Source organism: Rhipicephalus microplus, chromosome X (genome assembly GCF_043290135.1).
Source record: "Rhipicephalus microplus isolate Deutch F79 chromosome X, USDA_Rmic, whole genome shotgun sequence".
Classification (NCBI taxonomy): domain Eukaryota; kingdom Metazoa; phylum Arthropoda; class Arachnida; order Ixodida; family Ixodidae; genus Rhipicephalus; species Rhipicephalus microplus.
The window spans coordinates 144126045-144145879 of NC_134710.1; the positions used below are offsets into that span (position 1 = coordinate 144126045).

A 19835-nucleotide genomic window follows, 5' to 3' on the forward strand; every position below is an offset into this window, starting at 1 on the left:
TGAGTTCAGGCTTTCGTAAGTGCCATTTTGAGCTGTAGTCTTACACTTCACCTCATTTCGGGAATTTGCTGTATGCTGGAAAACTCTTATCTTTATCATACGAAATTATTGGAATGTATGGGTTGTATGCTTCGAGTTCAGTGTAATGTCAATTACACGCCATTTTGAAGGATACACACTACACATTCTTTATATATGGTGCTGCCAGAACAGCACGAACATCCTTTTATGAGAAGTTATATTTGCTCTTATTACAGGATGAGAGGGTGCCGCTGACGTCCTGCGTAGTCTACCCCAGCCCCAGCCTAGAGCAAGCCTACTTCCTGAACTTCCACATAGATAACCGAAAAATCTTCCGTGTCTGTAATGACGAAGAAGGAGTGGCAGCACTGATGAGTTGATTTTTTTTTTATTTTCAACATTGTCTACGGCCGCAAGGCCTTTAACATCCTCCGTGATTGAGCGGCTTTTTCTCGGCGTGAGTTTGGAGTTCATCAAAAGAAGTTGTTCAGGCAGTACGACGCTGAAAATTTTAGTGTCACAATGCCTGAACAACTTTTTCTAGTGTGGTCATGGTAGATGAACAAACATTGTTATTTGTGTAAGTTATTTTGCTTAAATATAGCTGGACCATTCCATGCCAAATGTCCCAGCCACTTTGGCGACCATCTGAATTGTATTTGAAAAAAAAAGTGCTGACTTACTGCGTTGAAAACAGTGAACTGCTAGAATATTTAAGCGAGAAAAAAAGTTTTGTTCATGTGGCTGGCTTATAACTTCCTGGCATAATGCCGTCGGTGTGCTGTTTGTGGAAAATTTCGTTTTAAAACTACCGCTTATTTTTTCTAAAGCAAATTCGGTCTACCTGTTAACTAAATGTGCTTCTGTAAGGCATTTGAAGCTCAATAATAATAGTGCAATTTTTTTGCCACATTCGCTTCCAAGAATAAAGCCAAAATGTGTTATGTTTGCATTTTTTATTGCAATATTGCACTTTGTGTGAATATCTGAGCAGTGAATACTTACTCCACAGAAGGTATATTTTGAGGAAAAAATATCTTTAGACCTCTCAAGCTGCTGAAATATACGAGAAAATATCACGAATTTCACGAAATTGTGATTTTTGTCCGTATTGAGATGCAATTTGCTCCATGTTGTGATACAATGAAAACTCATCATTATACCTGAATTGCAAAAAAATGAAATTTTTTCTGTAATAAAAATATTATCGCAACAAGGACAGTAAAGAGCGCTGTCAACTGAATTTTTTTGAAGGTGCTACGAGCGTTTTTATACTGAGTACAAGACCAGGGCTCATCTGCAACAACACATGTGTGACCATGACAAAATAATTTTAACCGAGAAAAGAATACTATTTTTTGGAAAAGATAAGTGAAGGTGTACTGATGCATCGATCCTTGGCCTTCCTGATAAAGAGTTCTAAAATCTCTCATTTTTCTGCTTGCTTTTTTTTCAAAAACCGTGTTTTATGAAACCTAGGACTACACTTACATTCTTTACGGTGGCCGGCCATGAGACTACTATAGCCCTTCTTAACATTTAACGCATGCTGTCTTGCTTGATCATTGAAGCATTGCCCAGTTTGTCCTATGTTTACTTTTCCACATGTTAGCGGCATCTTATACACATTAGATTGGCATTCAGTAAACATATTCTAGTGACGAATGGTGCAAGATTGACTATTCCTGTTGCTGTAAGTACATGCACTTTTGAAAGCTTGCAAGGGGAGGAAAACAACAATGTCATATCTGCTGGTTCTTTTCCTAAAATTGTGAGACACCTTATGTACGTAGTACCGTGTGACATGCAAAGGTGATTGGTCATTCTCTTTTTCTTTTGGTCCTGTTTCCTTTAACTTTACTTTCTGCAGGAGGGTTTCGCAAACAAGTGTGATGATGCTGTTGGGGTATTGGCTGGTGCTATCAGCCCAGAAGTGCTAAGAATGTTGTGCCTTTTCATAGTGGGTATTCAAAATTAGTAGAAAGAGGAATTGATACCACATGTACTCAGGCCACCCTTCAGAAGTCATGTTAGCACAAGGGTGAGGTCAGGTTTAAAAACCAGATTAAAAGACTAAAAGATACTGGATATCCCAACAGAATCATCACACCCGTTTGCGAAACCCTCCTGCAGAAAGTAAAGATAAAGAAGACAGGACCAACAAAAAACAATGACCAAAACCTTTGCATGTTATACCACATCATGTGTCTCACAATTAAAAAAATAGCCAGCAGATATGATATTAGCGTGTTGTTTTCCACCCTTTGCAAGCTTTCAAAAGTGTGTGTACTAAACAGCAACAGCAATAGTAAATCTTGCCCCATTCGTCACGAGAATAGGTTTACTTAATGCCAATTTAACGTTTGTAGAAGTATTTTTTATCAGGTAAACCAATGATCAGTGCATCACTACACGTTCACTTATCCTTTCCGAGAGGGAGTATTCTTTTCACAGTTAAGATTATTTTGTAGTGCTCACACGTGTCGTCGCGCATGAACACGGTTCTTGTACTCCGTATAAAAGCGCTCGTAGCACATTCATTAAATTCAGTTGACAGTCGGTGCTCTTTCCTGTCCTTTCTGTCTCTTCCTAAAGTTGTCGCGCTGTGACTAGCACACAACCACGATGAACCAACTCTCCCAAATTAAGCTCTTGTTACGTAACACGTAGACCGAGTTTCGCATGGATAGAAGGAGCGGTGCTTTTAAAATAAAATTTTTCACATACAACACCTAGACGGCATTCCAGGAAGTTCAGAGGGCAGCCACGTGACCAAATATTTTTCCTCTCCTAAATATTCCAGAAGTTCACTATTTTCAATACAGCACGAGTTTTTCGAATACATTTGAGATGGTTGCCAAAATGGCTGGGACATTTGGCATAAAATGACCCAGCTGTGTCATTAGCCATAATTATGCATTACCTCTTTTTTTGTGTGTTTTGACTCAGTTTTGTGTTCGTTTTTAGCTTATTGTGTTTCTGATCATTGTATTGGTTTCTTAAGTATTCGCTAAAGTTATATGTGCGAAAACCCGTATATGGTTGCATGTACATCATTTCTCATAACCAATTGTTATACATCCAGGAATACAAAGCTTAATTCGCTGTGATTGTATACATTTGAAAACACTATCCATATATATTTTTGTGTGCATCACTTCTTGGGAACGATTGTGTACATGAAAGCGTATATAGTGAAATCATGGTGATTGTATATATTTGAAAGAATCATAAGTATATATTTGCCTGTATTTCATTCCTATTAACCGATTGTGTACATGAAGGAGTATTAAACTGGAAACCACTGGGATTGTAGATACTTGAAAGAATTATAGGGATATATTAGCGTATATTTCATTTGTAGTCTTTATGTACTTAAAGCAGTATACTAAACTGAAACCAGTGTAATTGTATGTTGCAAAGAATTGTTAATGAAGTGAAAGTGAATAAATATAATAAACATTTGAGGTGTTGCATGTGTAGTGTACGTATACGTGAACGTATATCGGTTGAAAAAGTTGTGTGGCAGAAAAAAAGTTGATGTTTTATTTGCCTATTAAATAAACGCAATATGCAAGGGCAGCAAGGCTTCATTTTCTGTAACGCGCATTATGCATATACTGTGAAGTATATATAGATCCAGAACAAGTTCATACACGATGGTATGCGTTTATATTTTTGCCCAGACGCAATGAATGGAGCTCGACAGGTGGCGCACCATTGATAATCAGGACCACTTTCTTTAAGTAGTGTGTAATCAGTGCATGCTGATATCTATTAGTGCAGTCTAAAAGAATACTGGCACCCCTGCCATGGGCACTCAACACCCTTGTGCACCCTTCTCGCACCCTCCTCAGAGGGTGCTAAAAAAGTGATGGACATCGAAGGCACCCTTCCTTAAGGGTGTTTTTGTAACACCCTACAGTTTTTTACATGTACACCCTATTCTAAGGGTGCATGAAAAAGCACCATTTTTGGAAGGTGCTGAATTAACACCCTTAGGGTGTCGTCCACGGGACAAGCTCATTTACACCCTTCTGGGTGCAAAAATTTTTACTGTGAAACATCATGCTCGATATCGGCGTTTTAAAGAAAGATAAGCTATATAACTACACCAGAAACCAAAGAAACGCAGCAAAATGCCAGAAAGAGTGAGTCAGAAAGTTTATAGACATTTTTATCATGATTTAGAGCGCAGAACCGCATTGCATCAGCCCATGCAAAGACATATTCAATTTTCTGAACGCACGGCGAAAAAACATGGCTTATCGACGACGAGGGCAATGCCACCTAAATAATTTCAGGCCTGCAGGCGAACTGTGTCAGCCGTCGACTCTGACGTCACTTCGTTTAGACCGGTGTGTTTCGCTGTACAAACGTGCCTACGCTTGCTCTCGTTGCTCGACAGACAGGGATTGCCAATCCTGACGAACGTTTTCGTGGCGTGCTAGTGTTCTTGTTGGCGACTCGAGAAGACTGCTTTCTCTGTGTCCGTGAACTGCAGCGTGGATATGTGATGCGTTTTGTACACTGGTTATTCGCAATCTGTGCGGCTGCAAATGCAAATGTTTGCACCATTTTGCGTGGCGAATTGTCGCAGCAAAGGGAATGATGTTGCGAGTATTCTTGTTTCTTAAGAACAACCGAAAAACAAAATGGGAACGGGTCGTTCGTCAAGCTGACGTCGACATCTGTTTTCCTTGTGACCCAATGGTACGTGTGTCCATACTACATACTTCCAAGTCCTTCTAATGACCCCATCTCCACCATGCTCCATTCTTGCTGTAAAATGAAGGTGTCATGTGTGTTTCTGAGTTGTTGGCGTAAGCCTTGGCTATAAATTATAAACGCGCATGGCAGTACGTTTTCAGAACAGGGATTTTTGCTTCAGGGTCAGTAAATATTTCGCCATTGGCAATTATTGCCGCGGACTTGTGGTATCACCTCTGTTCACTTGGTTGAGAAAAAAATGGAAGAAATGCTGTTGCATTAGGTTGATTGATATGTGGGGTTTAACGTTCCTAAACCACCATATGATGATGGGAGACGCTGTAGTGGAGGGCTCCGGAAATTTTGACCCCCTGGGGTTCTTTAACGTGCACACAAATCTGAGCACACGGGCCTACAACATTTCCGCCTCCATTGGAAATGCAGCCGCCACAGCCGGAATTCGATCCCGCGACCTGCGGGCCATTGCATTACTTAGTGCATCGGTTTCCTGCATAGGATTTTCTTGCCGGTGTTTCTACCACTTTATTGCACTATTATAATTTTGAACCAGTCTCGTCATAATATGTTTCCTTGAAATTTAGATATGTGTAGACACTTACGGTAAAGCGCTTTCTTAATTGGTTTTCAGGTGTGTGAGCTCCAGACTTCAAGCTTGAATATTTAAAGACCCCCAACAAATATACCGATCTAAGAAACGGCACTGCAGTAGAAGCACCCACGGGGGCTACACGTGCACCGTTTAATATAGACCCAGTACTAACATTTTTCCTAGGCCTTAAGTTGTATGACCGTCTACGCACCACTGCGAGAGGCGCCACACGAAAATAGGAAACGCTGTTCCTTGTGTCGGTCACACGAGATTTTTGTGAAACAAAACATTTGGTTTTCTCTTGCAGTGGTCACTCATCACCGTGATATTGTGCTGAGTAACATACTTGTTGCAGCAGCACCCGCTCTCCTGAATAACTACGTGTCTATGAAGATAGACGTTTGAAAGAGTACAAATAAAAGTGCAGAAGCTTTGCAAATGAGTGTGTTTCTCTGCATGCTCTGTGTGTACGTGAGAGTGTGTGTAAATAAATAACTAATGATTAAAATGTACCCTATTTATTTCGTCACTTTGATGGTTCATCAAATGTTGCTCCTATAGATCGACCATTTGTTCGATAGCGCACAATTTTTGACTTTCTTTCGAGGAAGAAATGGCTAACAGGTGGACCTCTCAACACTTTCAAGCGCAATACACTGCAGAAATCAGTACCTTTTTTGACACAAAAGGCAAAATAAAGCTTTTAAGTATGTAAAATTAGCCACGAACGCTTTATCTTTTAACGGGAATTGATGGTGGCAATATATAGATTCACAGCCTCCCATACGCGGGCTGGCCCTGGCAAAACGAGTGACGTCATGGCGCCAGTGAACAGGCCTGATAATATTTTTCTAGGTGGCATTGACCAGGCACGTAGCCAGAAGGGGGAACGGGGCTATAACACTCCTCCACCTCTATTTTTTCAGTTTTGCTTGCTTACACACACCCACAAACACCCACACACAAACACAAACACACATACAAACACACACATACACACACAAGCATATATAAATTATGGCTGAACCCTCCCTTTCCCTGAAAAAAAATCTGACTACGCCTTTGTTGACGACACTATTCTTCGTTAGCACCAGCAAACGGTTCTGCAAATATTCAGCATATTTTGTTATCATCAAACCGCCCATGAAACTGTAGATAAAGACGGCACTATCCTGACGAAAGTTCTGAAGTTTAAGTATAATGAATTATTGAAAGGAAGCTGCCGGTGAAAAAACTCGATGATACGTACAGAGGCACAGTTAATGTAGAAGCGTTTAATTTAAATCGGGCTTCCGTTTTCCTCGTACAGATTCTCCCGTTGTTCTCTTTTACTAATTACGATGACAATTTATTTTACCAACGTTATTACAGCTGATTTTCATTGAAAAATTGCCTGTCGACATTTGAGCAGCTGCCGTGATATAAAGTTTTGAATAATTTTTTTAAGACCACGTGGCTTCGAACAGTCGGCTGGCGTAAAAAGAGCCGTTGGACAGTGGCTACCGAGTGACCGCGGCCAACAAGAATTGAAATAGCTAAGACATTACTGTCTTTTTTATTTCATATTTTACTAAGAAGCGTCTAAGCAGATATTAAGCCGTAACTGAGCGAAATTCTTGTTCAGTGGCAAACACTGCCAGTACTTGCTTTTAGGGATTTTTTTGCTGTATAAACGTGAAATGGTTAGCTAAAAGAGCCATGCAGATTTCTCGAGTCTTATTGAGGAGATATTTTTCATGAGCTTGTGCTAACCATAAAGTTTTTAGCAAGATAGCAAGCTATGCGCACTGACTTAATTTTTTGTACAGTTTCAACACTCCACTTAACAACTTCGAATACAAATATAATAACGAACGCTGGCTAATTATCACCAAATCACAAAATTTGTCACTTTAGTTGTGTTTGGTTACTAAGAAAATGGTATAAGCGTAGTATAATTATCGGGCCAAGATTTAAAGGGGAACTCTGGTGTGTTTTCGTTATTCACTGATTTATATGAAACTTTGAACATGCGCATTCATCGGTACCGTTGTGATTTAAGCCGCATTATACAACCGTAAGTTATTTAGCTCATTAGAAATCAAAAATTTTAAAATTGGTAGCTGATTCTAGAATCACCCTTGGAAACGCTGGCCACTTTGCATATGGTACTTGAGGGCCTAGTAATCTTCAAAAAACCAATCTTTGACCCGCCGCGGTGGTGTAGTGGCTAAGGAACTCAGCTGCTGACAAGCAGGTCACGGGTTAAAATCCCGGCTGCGGCGCCTGCATTTCCGAAGGAGGCGGAAACGTTGTGGGTCCGTGTGCTCAGACTTGAGTGAACGTTAATAAAAGAACCCTAGGTGGTCGAAATTTTCAGGGCCCTCCACTACGGCGTCTCTCATAATCATATGATGATTTTGGGACGTTAAACCCCACAAATCAATCAATCAAATCTAATCTTTCCTAGGAGATTGATACAGGGCACGCTTTTTCCTACGAGGCGACGAGAACGTGAGCACAGTTAAGTTGTGTCAGCTAGTGTGCTAGTCGTTTACGTCGGGTCTCACAGTATTCAGTAACAAGAAAATAGATTCGGGGCGTGTCAGATACTTCACGCGCCGGCGGGTAGAAATTAAAAAGCGATGTTTCCGCGTTCACATAGTAGCTGTAATCATCGCTGAACTTGTCACTGCTAAGTTCAGACGAGCTGGTGCAGCTTGACTACGCGTCAGGTGATATCGAAAACTTGCTTTTTGCGCGTCAGAAGAGGCACGTGAGCAACATTTACACGCTGGCCATCCGTGGCAGGTGTAGCATAACACGTGACGTCATCAGTGACCAGTGGTGTAGCCAAGGGGGGGGGGGAGAGTGGGGGGGGGGGCTCCAACTTCCAAAAACTCCACCACCTCCCGCCACTAAGCCACCTTTTTTTTTCGTCGCTTTTCACCGACTTGATTTAGAAACTAAGTGGTGCTACTATCACAAATAATTCCTGGGTGCTTTTACAGTCAATAATGTCTGCATACGGAAAAACGTGTCGCTGTATTTTTCAAGGCTTTGAAACTCTGTAGGATATTGTGCAGGAAGCTCGGCCACAAGCGTTTGAAGTTGGCACGGCGGTGGTAATAATGGTGCAGCAGTAGTCATATTTGTACCCATCGGAACAAATCTCGCCGGAGTTGATCACCACGATAATTTTCGCTAAGCAGAGGTATGTTCTAATGGTAAAAACCAGACATAGCTCCAAGGTCCGATAGGTCACGTTCAAGCATAATACATTGTGATTCTTCAAACATACGTGCTGAGAAATACTCAAACCGGAGATTAACATTTCTATTAAACCTTTGCATATTCTGCTAACATCTAAACATACACACACACGCCCCGCCGCGGTGGTCTAGTGACTAAGGTACTCGGCTGCTGACCCGCAGGTTGCGGGTTCGAATCCCGGCTGCGGTGGCTGCGTTTCTGATGGAGGCGGAAATGCTGTAGGCCCGTGTGCTCAAATTTGGGTGCACGTTAAAGAACCCCTGGTGGTCGAAATTCCCGGAGCCTTCCACTACGGCGTCGCTCTTAATCACATGGTGGTTTTGGGAAGTTAAACCCTACATATCAATCAAACATACACACACGCACAAACCCCCCTCCCCTACAGAGACGAGCTCGTGCGACAGAATATTCGGCTCATCCAGCGAACTTTGCTTGTATGCGAGTGTACAATGTATTGACACATATCTTCACTATGTCCTAATTGCTAAAGGTACCCCGAAGTGGTGGAACACAGGCAATCACAACTTTAGAAAAGCATACTAAAATAGTCATCATAAAAATTAAGCTGATAAATGAAAGATGATGGTCATAAACCTGCAGCAGCATAATGAGAAATGTAGTGTGGGCAGTTGTAGTGAGCACAAGTTTTATTGTTCAGCAGCGTGGCGAACAGCGCAAGAGCAAGGAACATAAAGCTAGCAAAATATGTGAAAAAACAAAATAAAACAATTATTATTGGTTCGCTTCATCTGTTCGTCCCTTTACATTGCTTGACTAGAAGGGCACACAGATTGGTTTCTGCAAATAGTGACATAACGCACAACAAGGAATGCACGGGATGAAGAAACATGGCTGGAGGTGAACATGCTATGTGAAATTAAGAACGATATATATAGTAGCCTTAGTTTTTTGTAAGAAATGAAGTAAACTCTGTGCAAGCAATGTCTCACGCAGAAAACAGACACATGCCATAGCGAATACTGTTGATTATTTTTTTTTTCGATTGACACGAAGATTCTCCTGCGCATTACCAGCCATATTATATGCCACATATGTTACTCAAAATCTATGAGAATTGTTACATGCAAACTTGGGTTGTTGCATTGCCGTTCACACTTTGTATCCGCTTACCTCGTCTGCAAGTGGAAGGTGCCAACCAAAAGCAAGGAGTAGGCAATGGGAGAGAACGGAGTCACTTTGCCATACAGTCAAAGTGATTTTCAGCAATATTTCTCAAATAGTTGAACTTGCTTCCTTACAGCTGCACAAAAAGTAGCGCATATTGATTTTTCTAAAACCGTCTTTTTTACTACCCGCCTGGTGGTCCAGTGGTCATGGTGTCCTATTGCTGACCCGCAGGTAGCAAGATCGAATCCCTGTCGTATTTTCGGTGCAGGAGAAAGTGATTGAGGCCCATGCACTTTGATTTAGGTGCATGTTAATGGGCCAAAGTGGTGAAATTTCCGGAGCACCTTACCACGGCGTCTCTCGTAGTCATATCGTGGTCCTCATATTGTCTCGCACATTCACCTTGTCACCCACAGAAGATCACAGTGTCTATGATGGTGATCAGTTTTTTTCTGTTTATTTCATTTTGTGCTTGCGATTATGAGTGTATCTTTTCAGCGACTGACTCACCTTTGAGTGCTTCTAGAAAATTTGTCGCGTATAGAGCAGTAATTTTGTGCTAGTCACACTCGTTATGGCATTTGAAATTTTTGAGTGCGTTCTTGCGACGTGTGAACGGAGAAGAGACCAAGCGTGCCCCCAAAACTTGGCGACTCCCCTTGCCTCAACTTTTTTTTCCAAAAAGCGCACATGTCTTTCTATCTCCTGCTATTTAAAATACACTAGCAGCCTGGAAAAAAATGTCTTGCCAGTGAAATGGGAACTTCAGTTTGCGCTTGCTATATGACTTAGGGAAAGCTGTAGATAGCACTTGATTTCCATGTCGTCAATGGCAAACATCGTCTAGTCGCCCCGCCGCGGTGGTCTAGTGGCTGAGGTACTCGGCTGCTGACCCGCAGGTCGCGGGATCAAATCCCGGCTGTGGTGGCTGCATTTCCAATGGCGGCGGAAATGTTGTAGGCCCGTGTGCTCAGATTTGGGTGCACGTCAAAGAACCCCAGGTGGTCAAAATTTCCGGAGCCCTCCACTACGGTGTCTCTCATAATCATATAGTGGTTTTGGGAAGTTAAACCCCACACATCAATAAAAAAAACATCGTCTAGTCTCCTCGGGCTGCAACTCATGGCGTCTTTGCCCGTTAAGCACGTAAACCCCATGTCGTTGTCAATAATCGCGGTTTCCGTGCATGCACCATGCTCCGATAAGCTTTCTGGAGCTCTTTCGGCACATGAGTCCTATTCAAACAGGGCAGAACTACAGCTTGGAACCACTTCTGCTGATGTACCGTTTTCTCCAGTTGTCGAGCGTGCACTGGGAGTAGTGTCGTTTTTTGAGAAATAGTCATCAAGCGCTACTTTACGGCGTTTCGGCGTGGCTATCGAGTCTCATAGAGGGGCGCTGATTGACACAAAACACGAACTACCCAGCAATGTGTGTTGGCAGCGTATTTCGATGGGTTGACTTCGCACACCTAGGAAGCAACCCGTGCAGCAAAGTTCGGCCAGTGACACTGAATACAAGGAGTGAGAACTTTGCCGCCAATACATGTTGATTGGTAAAGTTCCATCTTAAACACTTGCTCTCGTTTCTCCTCTGGCGGAAAGGTTCGCGGGTATACAATTTCTCCGCTTCGCTTCAAGTGCCGGTAAGGTCATGCTCACCCAACTTCTTACTTTGCGCGCAAAACGCCTCGCATTTGTTATTGCGCCCTACGGAAGGGTGGTAGTTTCTGTTACGTTGTGATCCGACACCACAAGCCTGAATGAAAGTGAAGGAGTTGATGCTAGCAGTGAAATTCCAGCGACTCGCATGATGATTCCCGAAACAGAAAACCCCCAGGCATGAACGGTGCACAGTACACCGAAGCTAAACTCGTGTTGCATGTGCTGGTAGTTCTCATCGGAGTTCACGCGTTCTGAGAAATTGATTATGCTTATGCTTTACTATGTTCTGAACAAGACCAGAGTTCATTCTTTCCTCACTAGTGAACCTATCACTCGAAATTTTTGCATGTGGTACGTGGATGCTAGCGTTCGCACTGCTGCATAAGTGCTGCAAATATGAATGCACGTACAGCCATCAGCACCTACAACTTGAATTCTCCGACGCGTGGCATCGGCTCGCTTGAACTGAAGTCGGCGCTACCAAGCGTTGAAAATGACATGTTTGCTGCAGTTAAGATTAGATTTAGCGCGTGTCGGTTTCACTGGTAAATTTCTGTTTCCAGTCTGCCTGACGGGCTGGTCGAATGCACTCACTTCGATTCCCATTTTCACCACGTTTCGCTCAAGGCTACGTTCTTGCATGCGCCCATGGCGTTCGTTGTCTTGTACTAATTTCGACAATGAACCATAGCGTGTGACAGCTTACGCACCTTTCGTGTTTGAGTTCGCAGCTTCTGCTCAAAAGGAATCACATGTATAAAAAGCAGAGCAAACGCACGTTCAAGGGATTTGTAAAGGTTTCACAATACATCTGTAATGCTGTGGCTTTGTTCATGTTTTATTCAACAATTTTCAGACAGCCTGAATCGAACTGTTCTCGCAATTTAGAGTGTGCTTTTCTGCTCGGCTCATGCTGCACGGAATATATCTTAAAGCACGACATTTGTGCGGGCAAGAATATCTGAGGTTTATCTTCGCAGAACCGCGATATAATTATAAGATAAGGTGGCAGTTTAAGCTTTTATGCGGAACTTCACACGTAAATTGCTTTGTTTGCGTTGTATCCATGCGTATTTTTTGCTGAGAACACGCATAAACATTGCGCTCTATACGACATCTTCCATGCAGCGTGAACCGAACAGAAATGCACACTCTAAATTGCGAGAACAGGTCAATTGACGCTTACTGAAAATTATTGAATCAGAACAGTAACAACGCCACCGCATTTCAGATTTATTGTGAAACTTTTACTAATGCCATGAACATTCATTTGCTCTGCTATTTATACATGTGATTCCTTGCTGATTGACATATTTGATTGATTGATTGTTATGTAGGGTTTAACGTCCCAAAACCAACATATGATTATGAGAGACGCCATGTGGAGGGCTCCGGAAATTTCGACCACCTGGGGTTCTTTAACATGCACCCAAATCTGAGCACACGGGCCTACAACATTACTGTCCCCACGGAAAATTCAGCCGCCACAGCCGGGATTTGATCCCACGAACTGCGGGTCAGCAGCCGAGTACCTTAGCCACTACACCACCACGGCGGGGCATGTGATTCCTTGCTGCGACTTCAAACTCGTCAGGTGAGTAAGCTGTCGCACGCAATGTTTCATTGTCGAGATAAGCATACAACAACAATTGCCATGAGCGTGCGCGATAACGTAGCCACGAGCGAAACGTGGCGACAACGGGATGCGAAGTGAGTGCATTCGACCCGCCGGACAGGCAGACTGGAAAAGAAATTCACTAGTGAAACCGACGCGCGCTACATCTATCCTTAGCTGTAGCCAGCATATCCTTTTAAACGCTTGTTGGCGCTGACCTCAGTCCAAGCGAGCCGAGGCCTTGCGGCGGAGCGTTCAAGTTAAAGGTGCTGACGGCTGTGCTAGCTAGAACAGTGTATACATGGCGTATGGCATGGTATGTTGACGCTGCGGGGTGAAATTTCTGAATCGTTTACATAAAGAGAAATGACGGCTGCATGCTTGCAAACAATGGAAGACACCTTGCCGCATCGCTATCGTTTCAGGGAGCAGAGCGACGGATGCTAGAAAAAAGGCGAGAACATTACGCGTTGTTGCACGTATAGTTTTTTAGCATTAATACGCAGCAAACAAGATGTTCCTGCGTGAGGAGGTATAGTCTGGTCCCAGGGTCATTTCCTATTGACACCAAGTGAACATTTCTAATAATGATTACCTTGCCCTCAGAGATTGCCCGATAAAATCTCTGCGATTTGAGCACTTCATTCATATCAAAAGTCACAGTGCAACTGTAATGTCAACGATGGTTGCGAGAAGGTGTGCCTGAAAAATAACGCGTGCAAAGTCGTGTTGCATACGTGAAACACAATTCACTAAAAAAAAAAAAAACCTAGTGCGTACCACAAGTATGCGTGGACGCGTGCAGTAAACTAAAGAATGCTGACTGAAATCTATCACTGCGTCAGGGCTGCTTGACATATGGAGCTGAGCATAAAACTCATTATCATAGGCATGCAATCACTCTCATTCCTCGTTGTAAGCGGATCTGTCCTTGACTTGTGAAACGCCCTTCACCCGACGAAGACTACGTCATCTACGCTTAACAGAGATTAGCGATCAACGATGTCTTCTCCGATCGGGCGGTTCGTCGTATTGACGCGTTTTCGAAGACTAGTCTATTCAATAGTGGGACGAGAGGCCGTCGCTCCAAACGACCACTGTACCTGTTGTTTACTGTATTTTACTTCTGCTACTCTGTCTTTACTTATTCTCTTGCATATACGCATGTGGAGAGGGGAGTCTTATGACTTTGATATACATGTACACAATCTGCTCAAACTACCGTCGATATAGTCACGTCACAAAGGGAAGCTGGTGTGTGTGCCCCCCCCCCTCTCCCCAGTCAGGTCAGCGTGACCCCCCCCCCCCGTCTTGTAGGACTGACAATATTATTTTAAAACAGGATTACCTCAGTACGGTAGATAATGCACTGGAGTTACCCTTTAACCGTAGCAAATCACAATATCCCTCGTTACTCGAGCCATGGGCCTACCGTGTGTCTCATTCTACGCGATACTTCGCATGATATATGTCAAATGCAAAAACTGACGCACGCCTTCAAAAACGCACTGCGATACACATAGAAATCACCCAAAGAGTGTCTAAAACAGCATCTAAGATGCATAAATCTTTGATAAAGCCCAGGCTTGGCGTCTATATTCGAATAACAGCACTATATCACTATTACATAAATACAAAATGCTGAAAGATTGAGTGGATAAACTGTAATAAATTTATCAAAAATTGAGGAACAAAAAATTACAAAATCCAGGTTGACAAAGAAACGAGTGTTATATTTGACACTGCTTGCGACATGGCACACAACAAATACGAAACGAATGAGGACCGTCATTCTGCAATGTTAATGCACAGATATTGTGAACCTGTAATATTAAACGACATTTCAAATTATTTTTTCCGAAAAAAAATACGTCTGTTTCGTACAAAAGATAGGTACTTTAATATACAAGAAGAATAGTAGATAAAAACGGTGTTATTACAACGAGTATAGGACATCTCTTCTTCGTGTTCCACATTATACTATTTTGTACTTTCATCAACTCGAAAACAGACAGTGGGTGCTGGAGGTTTCAGCACCCATCCCGTGTTTCCGAGTTTCAAATTTTTATCGCAAGCTTTTATCTTCCCCTTCTTGTTATTCTTTCGGACTTCGTACAAAAATTTTACGCATTTTTCAATAAATAAATTGACGCCTGTTTCGAGCTTTTACATTTCTTTCCTTTTCTTTTGTGTGTAAAATTATGGCGTGACATTTTGGGTTCCATTCTTAATCTTGCTGCGTAAGGTTGATGCGCTTTTAATGTGATGCTAATATACATTTTCAATGCCGAGGTAGTTCTCAGTATGCTTGTGTATGCACTTTTTTGTGAACCTTTCGTTTCTGAAAGCCTTTCGCATCACCTCCACGTATATATAATGTCAGAAAGAAAGCACATTGTAATAACAGTAAAAATTTGGTCTCAATACCTTCTTGGTGTAATGTCTGTCAGTATGCTGCTTGAAAATTGGAAATAATGATGGTCTTTACCATAAGAAGCAAACTACTACCCAATATAGTAGCACTGACAGTTGGACGAATCGGCGAGGGTTTATACTAGTTATGAACGGCGCTAAGAAAAAGCAAGGGACACAAAATGATGAGAACACAATTAAAAATGGGCGCCGGACTCGCAACTAATTTTTATTCACGTTGACTCACAAATAGTGTCACGGGGTCGCGACGTCGACGAAGCAAGCAGACAGTAAGTCGAAGATTAAATTGTTTTTTCGGCCGAACTTTCAACCACGTAAAAGGAAAGTCACAAGACATTGGCACTTATAGCGGCGAGCTGAGCGTCGGCCGTCGATTAGCTGACAAGCGCTGAAACGGGTCGACATTTATACACGTGCTATCGAATATTCTAGCGTTATCACCTGCAGCCGCGTGGGTTCTAGAATAATCTGTAATGTTCGTGAAGTGGGCGTGACCCTAACAAAAAGATCTTTTACAGTTCCGAAGCTTCTTGAACATTGCAGGCGTGTTTGGCGCCTAGAATGGCGTACGTAATTAACCCGCAAGGTTTTGTCATGGATTCCTATTAAAATAATGTGATAGATGAAACGCTGATACATGAGTTAGTGTCAGAAATGTGCAAAGCCTCTAGTATCTGCCGAGTTGTCTGATCATTACTCATGGTGATGATGCTATAGCTTTTTTTTTTCAAATTGAGGGACGCATCCACACTCCCTGCAATGCGCACCTACATGTCAAAGGGCGTCGGCGCGGCGTCACTGCGAGTCTGGCGCCCATCCTTGTGTTCTTGCACTTTTGTGTGCCGTCTTTTAGTGCCATTCATAACTAATCCCAGTCTAATTTGTCGAAAATCTTCTACTTTCTAGCATGTGCCAGTGCGTGCGAATAATGTAGCCTATGTGCCGACAGGTTCAGGCTTGCCAACGGCCGGTTGCCGACTACTTCGCCATAGGCTGTTGAAAGCTTGTTACGTACGGGAGCCAGAATTAAGGGACGGCATGTCGACAGCTAGTGACGTATTGTGTACATTAGCATACATTGGGAGCTGCTTTCTCTTACTGGAAGCTACCGTACGCCGGACGTTTACTATATAGGCCCAGTTGGAGAACGTAACTGACTTGAATGCGAAAAAATCAGGTCGTCTGCACGTCCGCGAAAATTCCCTCGAGAACATGGCAGAAAGTAAATATATCGCTAGACTAGAACTCGAAAAGCAACGAAGTGCCTGTGAACTGCACGCAAACCTGCTCCAGCCGTGTCTAATTCACTAATGTCAGAGGGACGTGATCAAATCAAGCACTTTGAAAAACGACAGGACAATTATATTCGAAGACTGAAAATGTGTCTCGTCATTCGGAAGTCGTATAGTGACTCTGACGTCGTGTGAAGCTTCAGCTGAGTGAACTAGGAACAATGTGTTATGAGACGTCATAACTTCGCATTTCAAAGCCTTGAAAGGCTGTCGAAAGGAACTTGTTCACTCTTCGGCACCGGGATATTGACATTTACAGTTTTTGATATTATTTGCAGTTTAAAATTATAGATATCGACATTCACAGATTTATATATTTCGGTTCTGGGTGTGACATGAACTTTACGTGCAGTTAACATTTTATGTCCTTTGGTCATGCATTGTTGGGACGTGACCGATGATGGGAGAACTGAACATGTAACACTGTACAGCTATACTAAATTTCTGCTGAAGGATAAGCTTTGAGGTCAGCAGCGAATGACTTTGGGGACTACCCTTATGGAAAGTTTCCCAAAACAATCGTCATTACTACTTACACGACTAAAACTTTACCGCTTTTAAAGATTATATTTACCAATAAAAATTACCCGGTTGTTTCGGGGGCCAAAGAAGGCAAGCCACTGCTGTCGAGTAATGTTATCACTGTTCCATGTTCACATGTCTTGTTTGCTGTGACTGTAGCGTTCTCTTCAATGTCACATGTCGAATTTCCTTCACCGATTGCGCAACCAGCGCTTGCACCAATGTTTTTTCTTTTTTCATACAGTCAGGAGTGTTGGAGCTCGAAGTCGTACGCATTGACCACCTCGTGTTCGTTCCCCGTCACTGTGACCTATTGCAGGCCCTTTATCTCAGCCGGATAGGTGTGTTTCACGTAGTTGCAGATGGCGGCACATAAACATGGTAAAAAACTCCCCCCAAAAAAAGAAAAAAACAAAGAAAGAAAGAAAGAAAGCAAGCAAGCATGACTAGTGAATTTTCGCTACCCTACTCAGACAGTCCTTCATTTAGCGTTCTATAATACAATAGACAGCTACAATTGCGAATTCAAAAATTATTGAAAAAAATGTGGCTGATCCTTCTTTATAGGAGTCGGTACAACACCAAAGTGAAACGTGTCTTTACATAGGTAGTTGAGCGTTTATTGTGCATTCTTTCAGCAACAACAACAAACTTCAATGTCACGTTAAGAACGGCAAGCAGCTCGAACTTGGCAGCGCACAACTCAAGCAGAAAGCACGCACAAAATTAGCATACACAGGACTAGCGCGGACTAACAACTGTCACAGCTTGACACTTAAAGCGCGCTGTTGACAGAGAAAGAAAGATGCATGAAACGAGCGCACAAGTATGTGCAGGAGGGGCGCGAACAACTGTTACAATTTTTTCTGCGTCATGTATCAGCAGCGCGCTCGTTTTGTGAACGCGGCCGCGGTAGTGTGCGAAATGACCTTCGTCCTCTCTCATGTTACGAGTCCGATAAGCGCGCACGCGCAGGAGAGACCACGCCCACGCTTTGTGGAGGCGGCGCTTCGAGGAGGCGATGACCATCAACCGCGCCATTTCGCCACTGGTAACGAAAACGCAACAAAGTTTCGAAGCTCTGAGGACTGCTAAAAGTTGTATGGTTCAAATGAATGGCTTGCCGTTAGCATTCTATGCAACGTACGCTTCGTGGAGTAATGGTTAGCGCCAGGAGCTGACTGTCTGGACTCGAGATGTTGCTGTTTGGATTGCGCGAGACGAAGGGTTGCCTTTTGGTTTTTTTTGCAGTATCTTAGTATATGTTTTTCATGGTCACTTTCGTGGCGGAAGTATGTCAGCGGAGCAGTGCTGGACCCCGGCATAGAACAATTTCGTGTTAAAAAAAAAAGCGGCACTGGTAGCATGAAGGTTGGCTAAGTAAAAATGTATACGTGATAAGCTATAGTTACACGGCTGCAGGACAGCTAGATTCAGGCGCAATGAGAGCGCACCGCAAAGCGTCATGGTTAGTTCGGTCACGTGCATATGTTGCCACATCTGTAACGTGTCGCTTCCGTAGCAGCTCAACAACATACGCACGGAAAACACCCTAGGCTTTTGCGTGTGCGTATTTTCATTTGAACCTCATCGAGGCGACCGTGCAACGCAATGTAGCGAAATATTTTATGAAAACTCCAGCAACAAAAGTTCCCCGAGTAATCATACAATTTCCGCTCTTTTTAAAACTGCGAGTGATAGCGCTAGTTCTGTGAAGCGCAGCAGTATAGTCGTATAGCTGCGGTCGTGTGCAGGTGGGCGTATTGTGACGTGTCAAGCGCGCCTGTCGTTCTTTCTTTTTGCTCGCAGCAGCCGCGCCGGCGAAGGCGGCCCGCGCACCGAGTGCCGGAGACTGTCCATCCTCCTGTACAGTGGGTGCACCCTGCGACATGAAGCTGGCACGTTGGTGTCCGTCCTCCAGGGAGCAGCTTCAGGAGGCTGAGGAGAAAATCTTCTCGTGTAAGACCATGGTCAATTTCTATCCGGAACGCACATCACTCGCGCATAACAAGCACGTCTCATAGGACAACAACTCTGACGTCAATGCCCTCTCCCTCACCATATCTCTCTGCCGCTCTCTGTCCTTCTCGCCGTTTGTGAAGTTTGAATGTCTGTGTGGATAGGTGTAGTGCTTGCTGTGACCCTACAAATATGGTAATGTTAAACTGTGTGGAAAGCGTGTGTGTAGCAATACAGATATTCTGATCATGTAATGAGCTTCCTGTGGCAGGGAAGGCTACCTTTGGTGCTTCAGAGTTCGCTGTGATTATTTGGTCAGAGATTGGGTCTCATTACGTCTCACAACAATCCACCTGTTATGCTGTTACTACTACTACTACCATGACTAGAGATAATAATAATAATAATAATAATAAAAACAACTGTAGGCGACCATAATACTAGACTTCATGACAGGCAATCATGCCACGGAAAAAGGGTATTTTTTGGAAAGTTTTTAAATATAAATGTGAAGAAAAAAAAAGTGGACGAAAAGATAACTTGGATTGTGCAGGGACCAAACCTGTGACCCTCGAATAACGCATTCGATGCTCTACGCGTCCTATATTTCCGTCCACTTTTTTTTCTTA

The 19835-nt window shown here is 43.1% G+C and overlaps 1 protein-coding gene across 6 annotated transcripts in view; it reads left to right on the forward strand.

The window, feature by feature from the left end:
* LOC119176926 ((Lyso)-N-acylphosphatidylethanolamine lipase) overlaps positions 1 to 19835 on the forward strand; it is a 116505-nt gene that overhangs the window by 46028 nt on the left and 50642 nt on the right. For 3 of the 6 annotated variants that reach the window (XM_075877932.1, XM_037428266.2, XM_037428264.2), the window contains one exon: positions 19057 to 19206. In XM_075877932.1, coding sequence (XP_075734047.1) covers positions 19057 to 19206 — 150 coding nt within the window. The remainder of the gene's footprint in view (positions 1 to 19056; positions 19207 to 19835) is intronic. The other 3 variants (XM_075877933.1, XM_075877934.1, XM_037428265.2) reach the window with 1 other exon arrangement.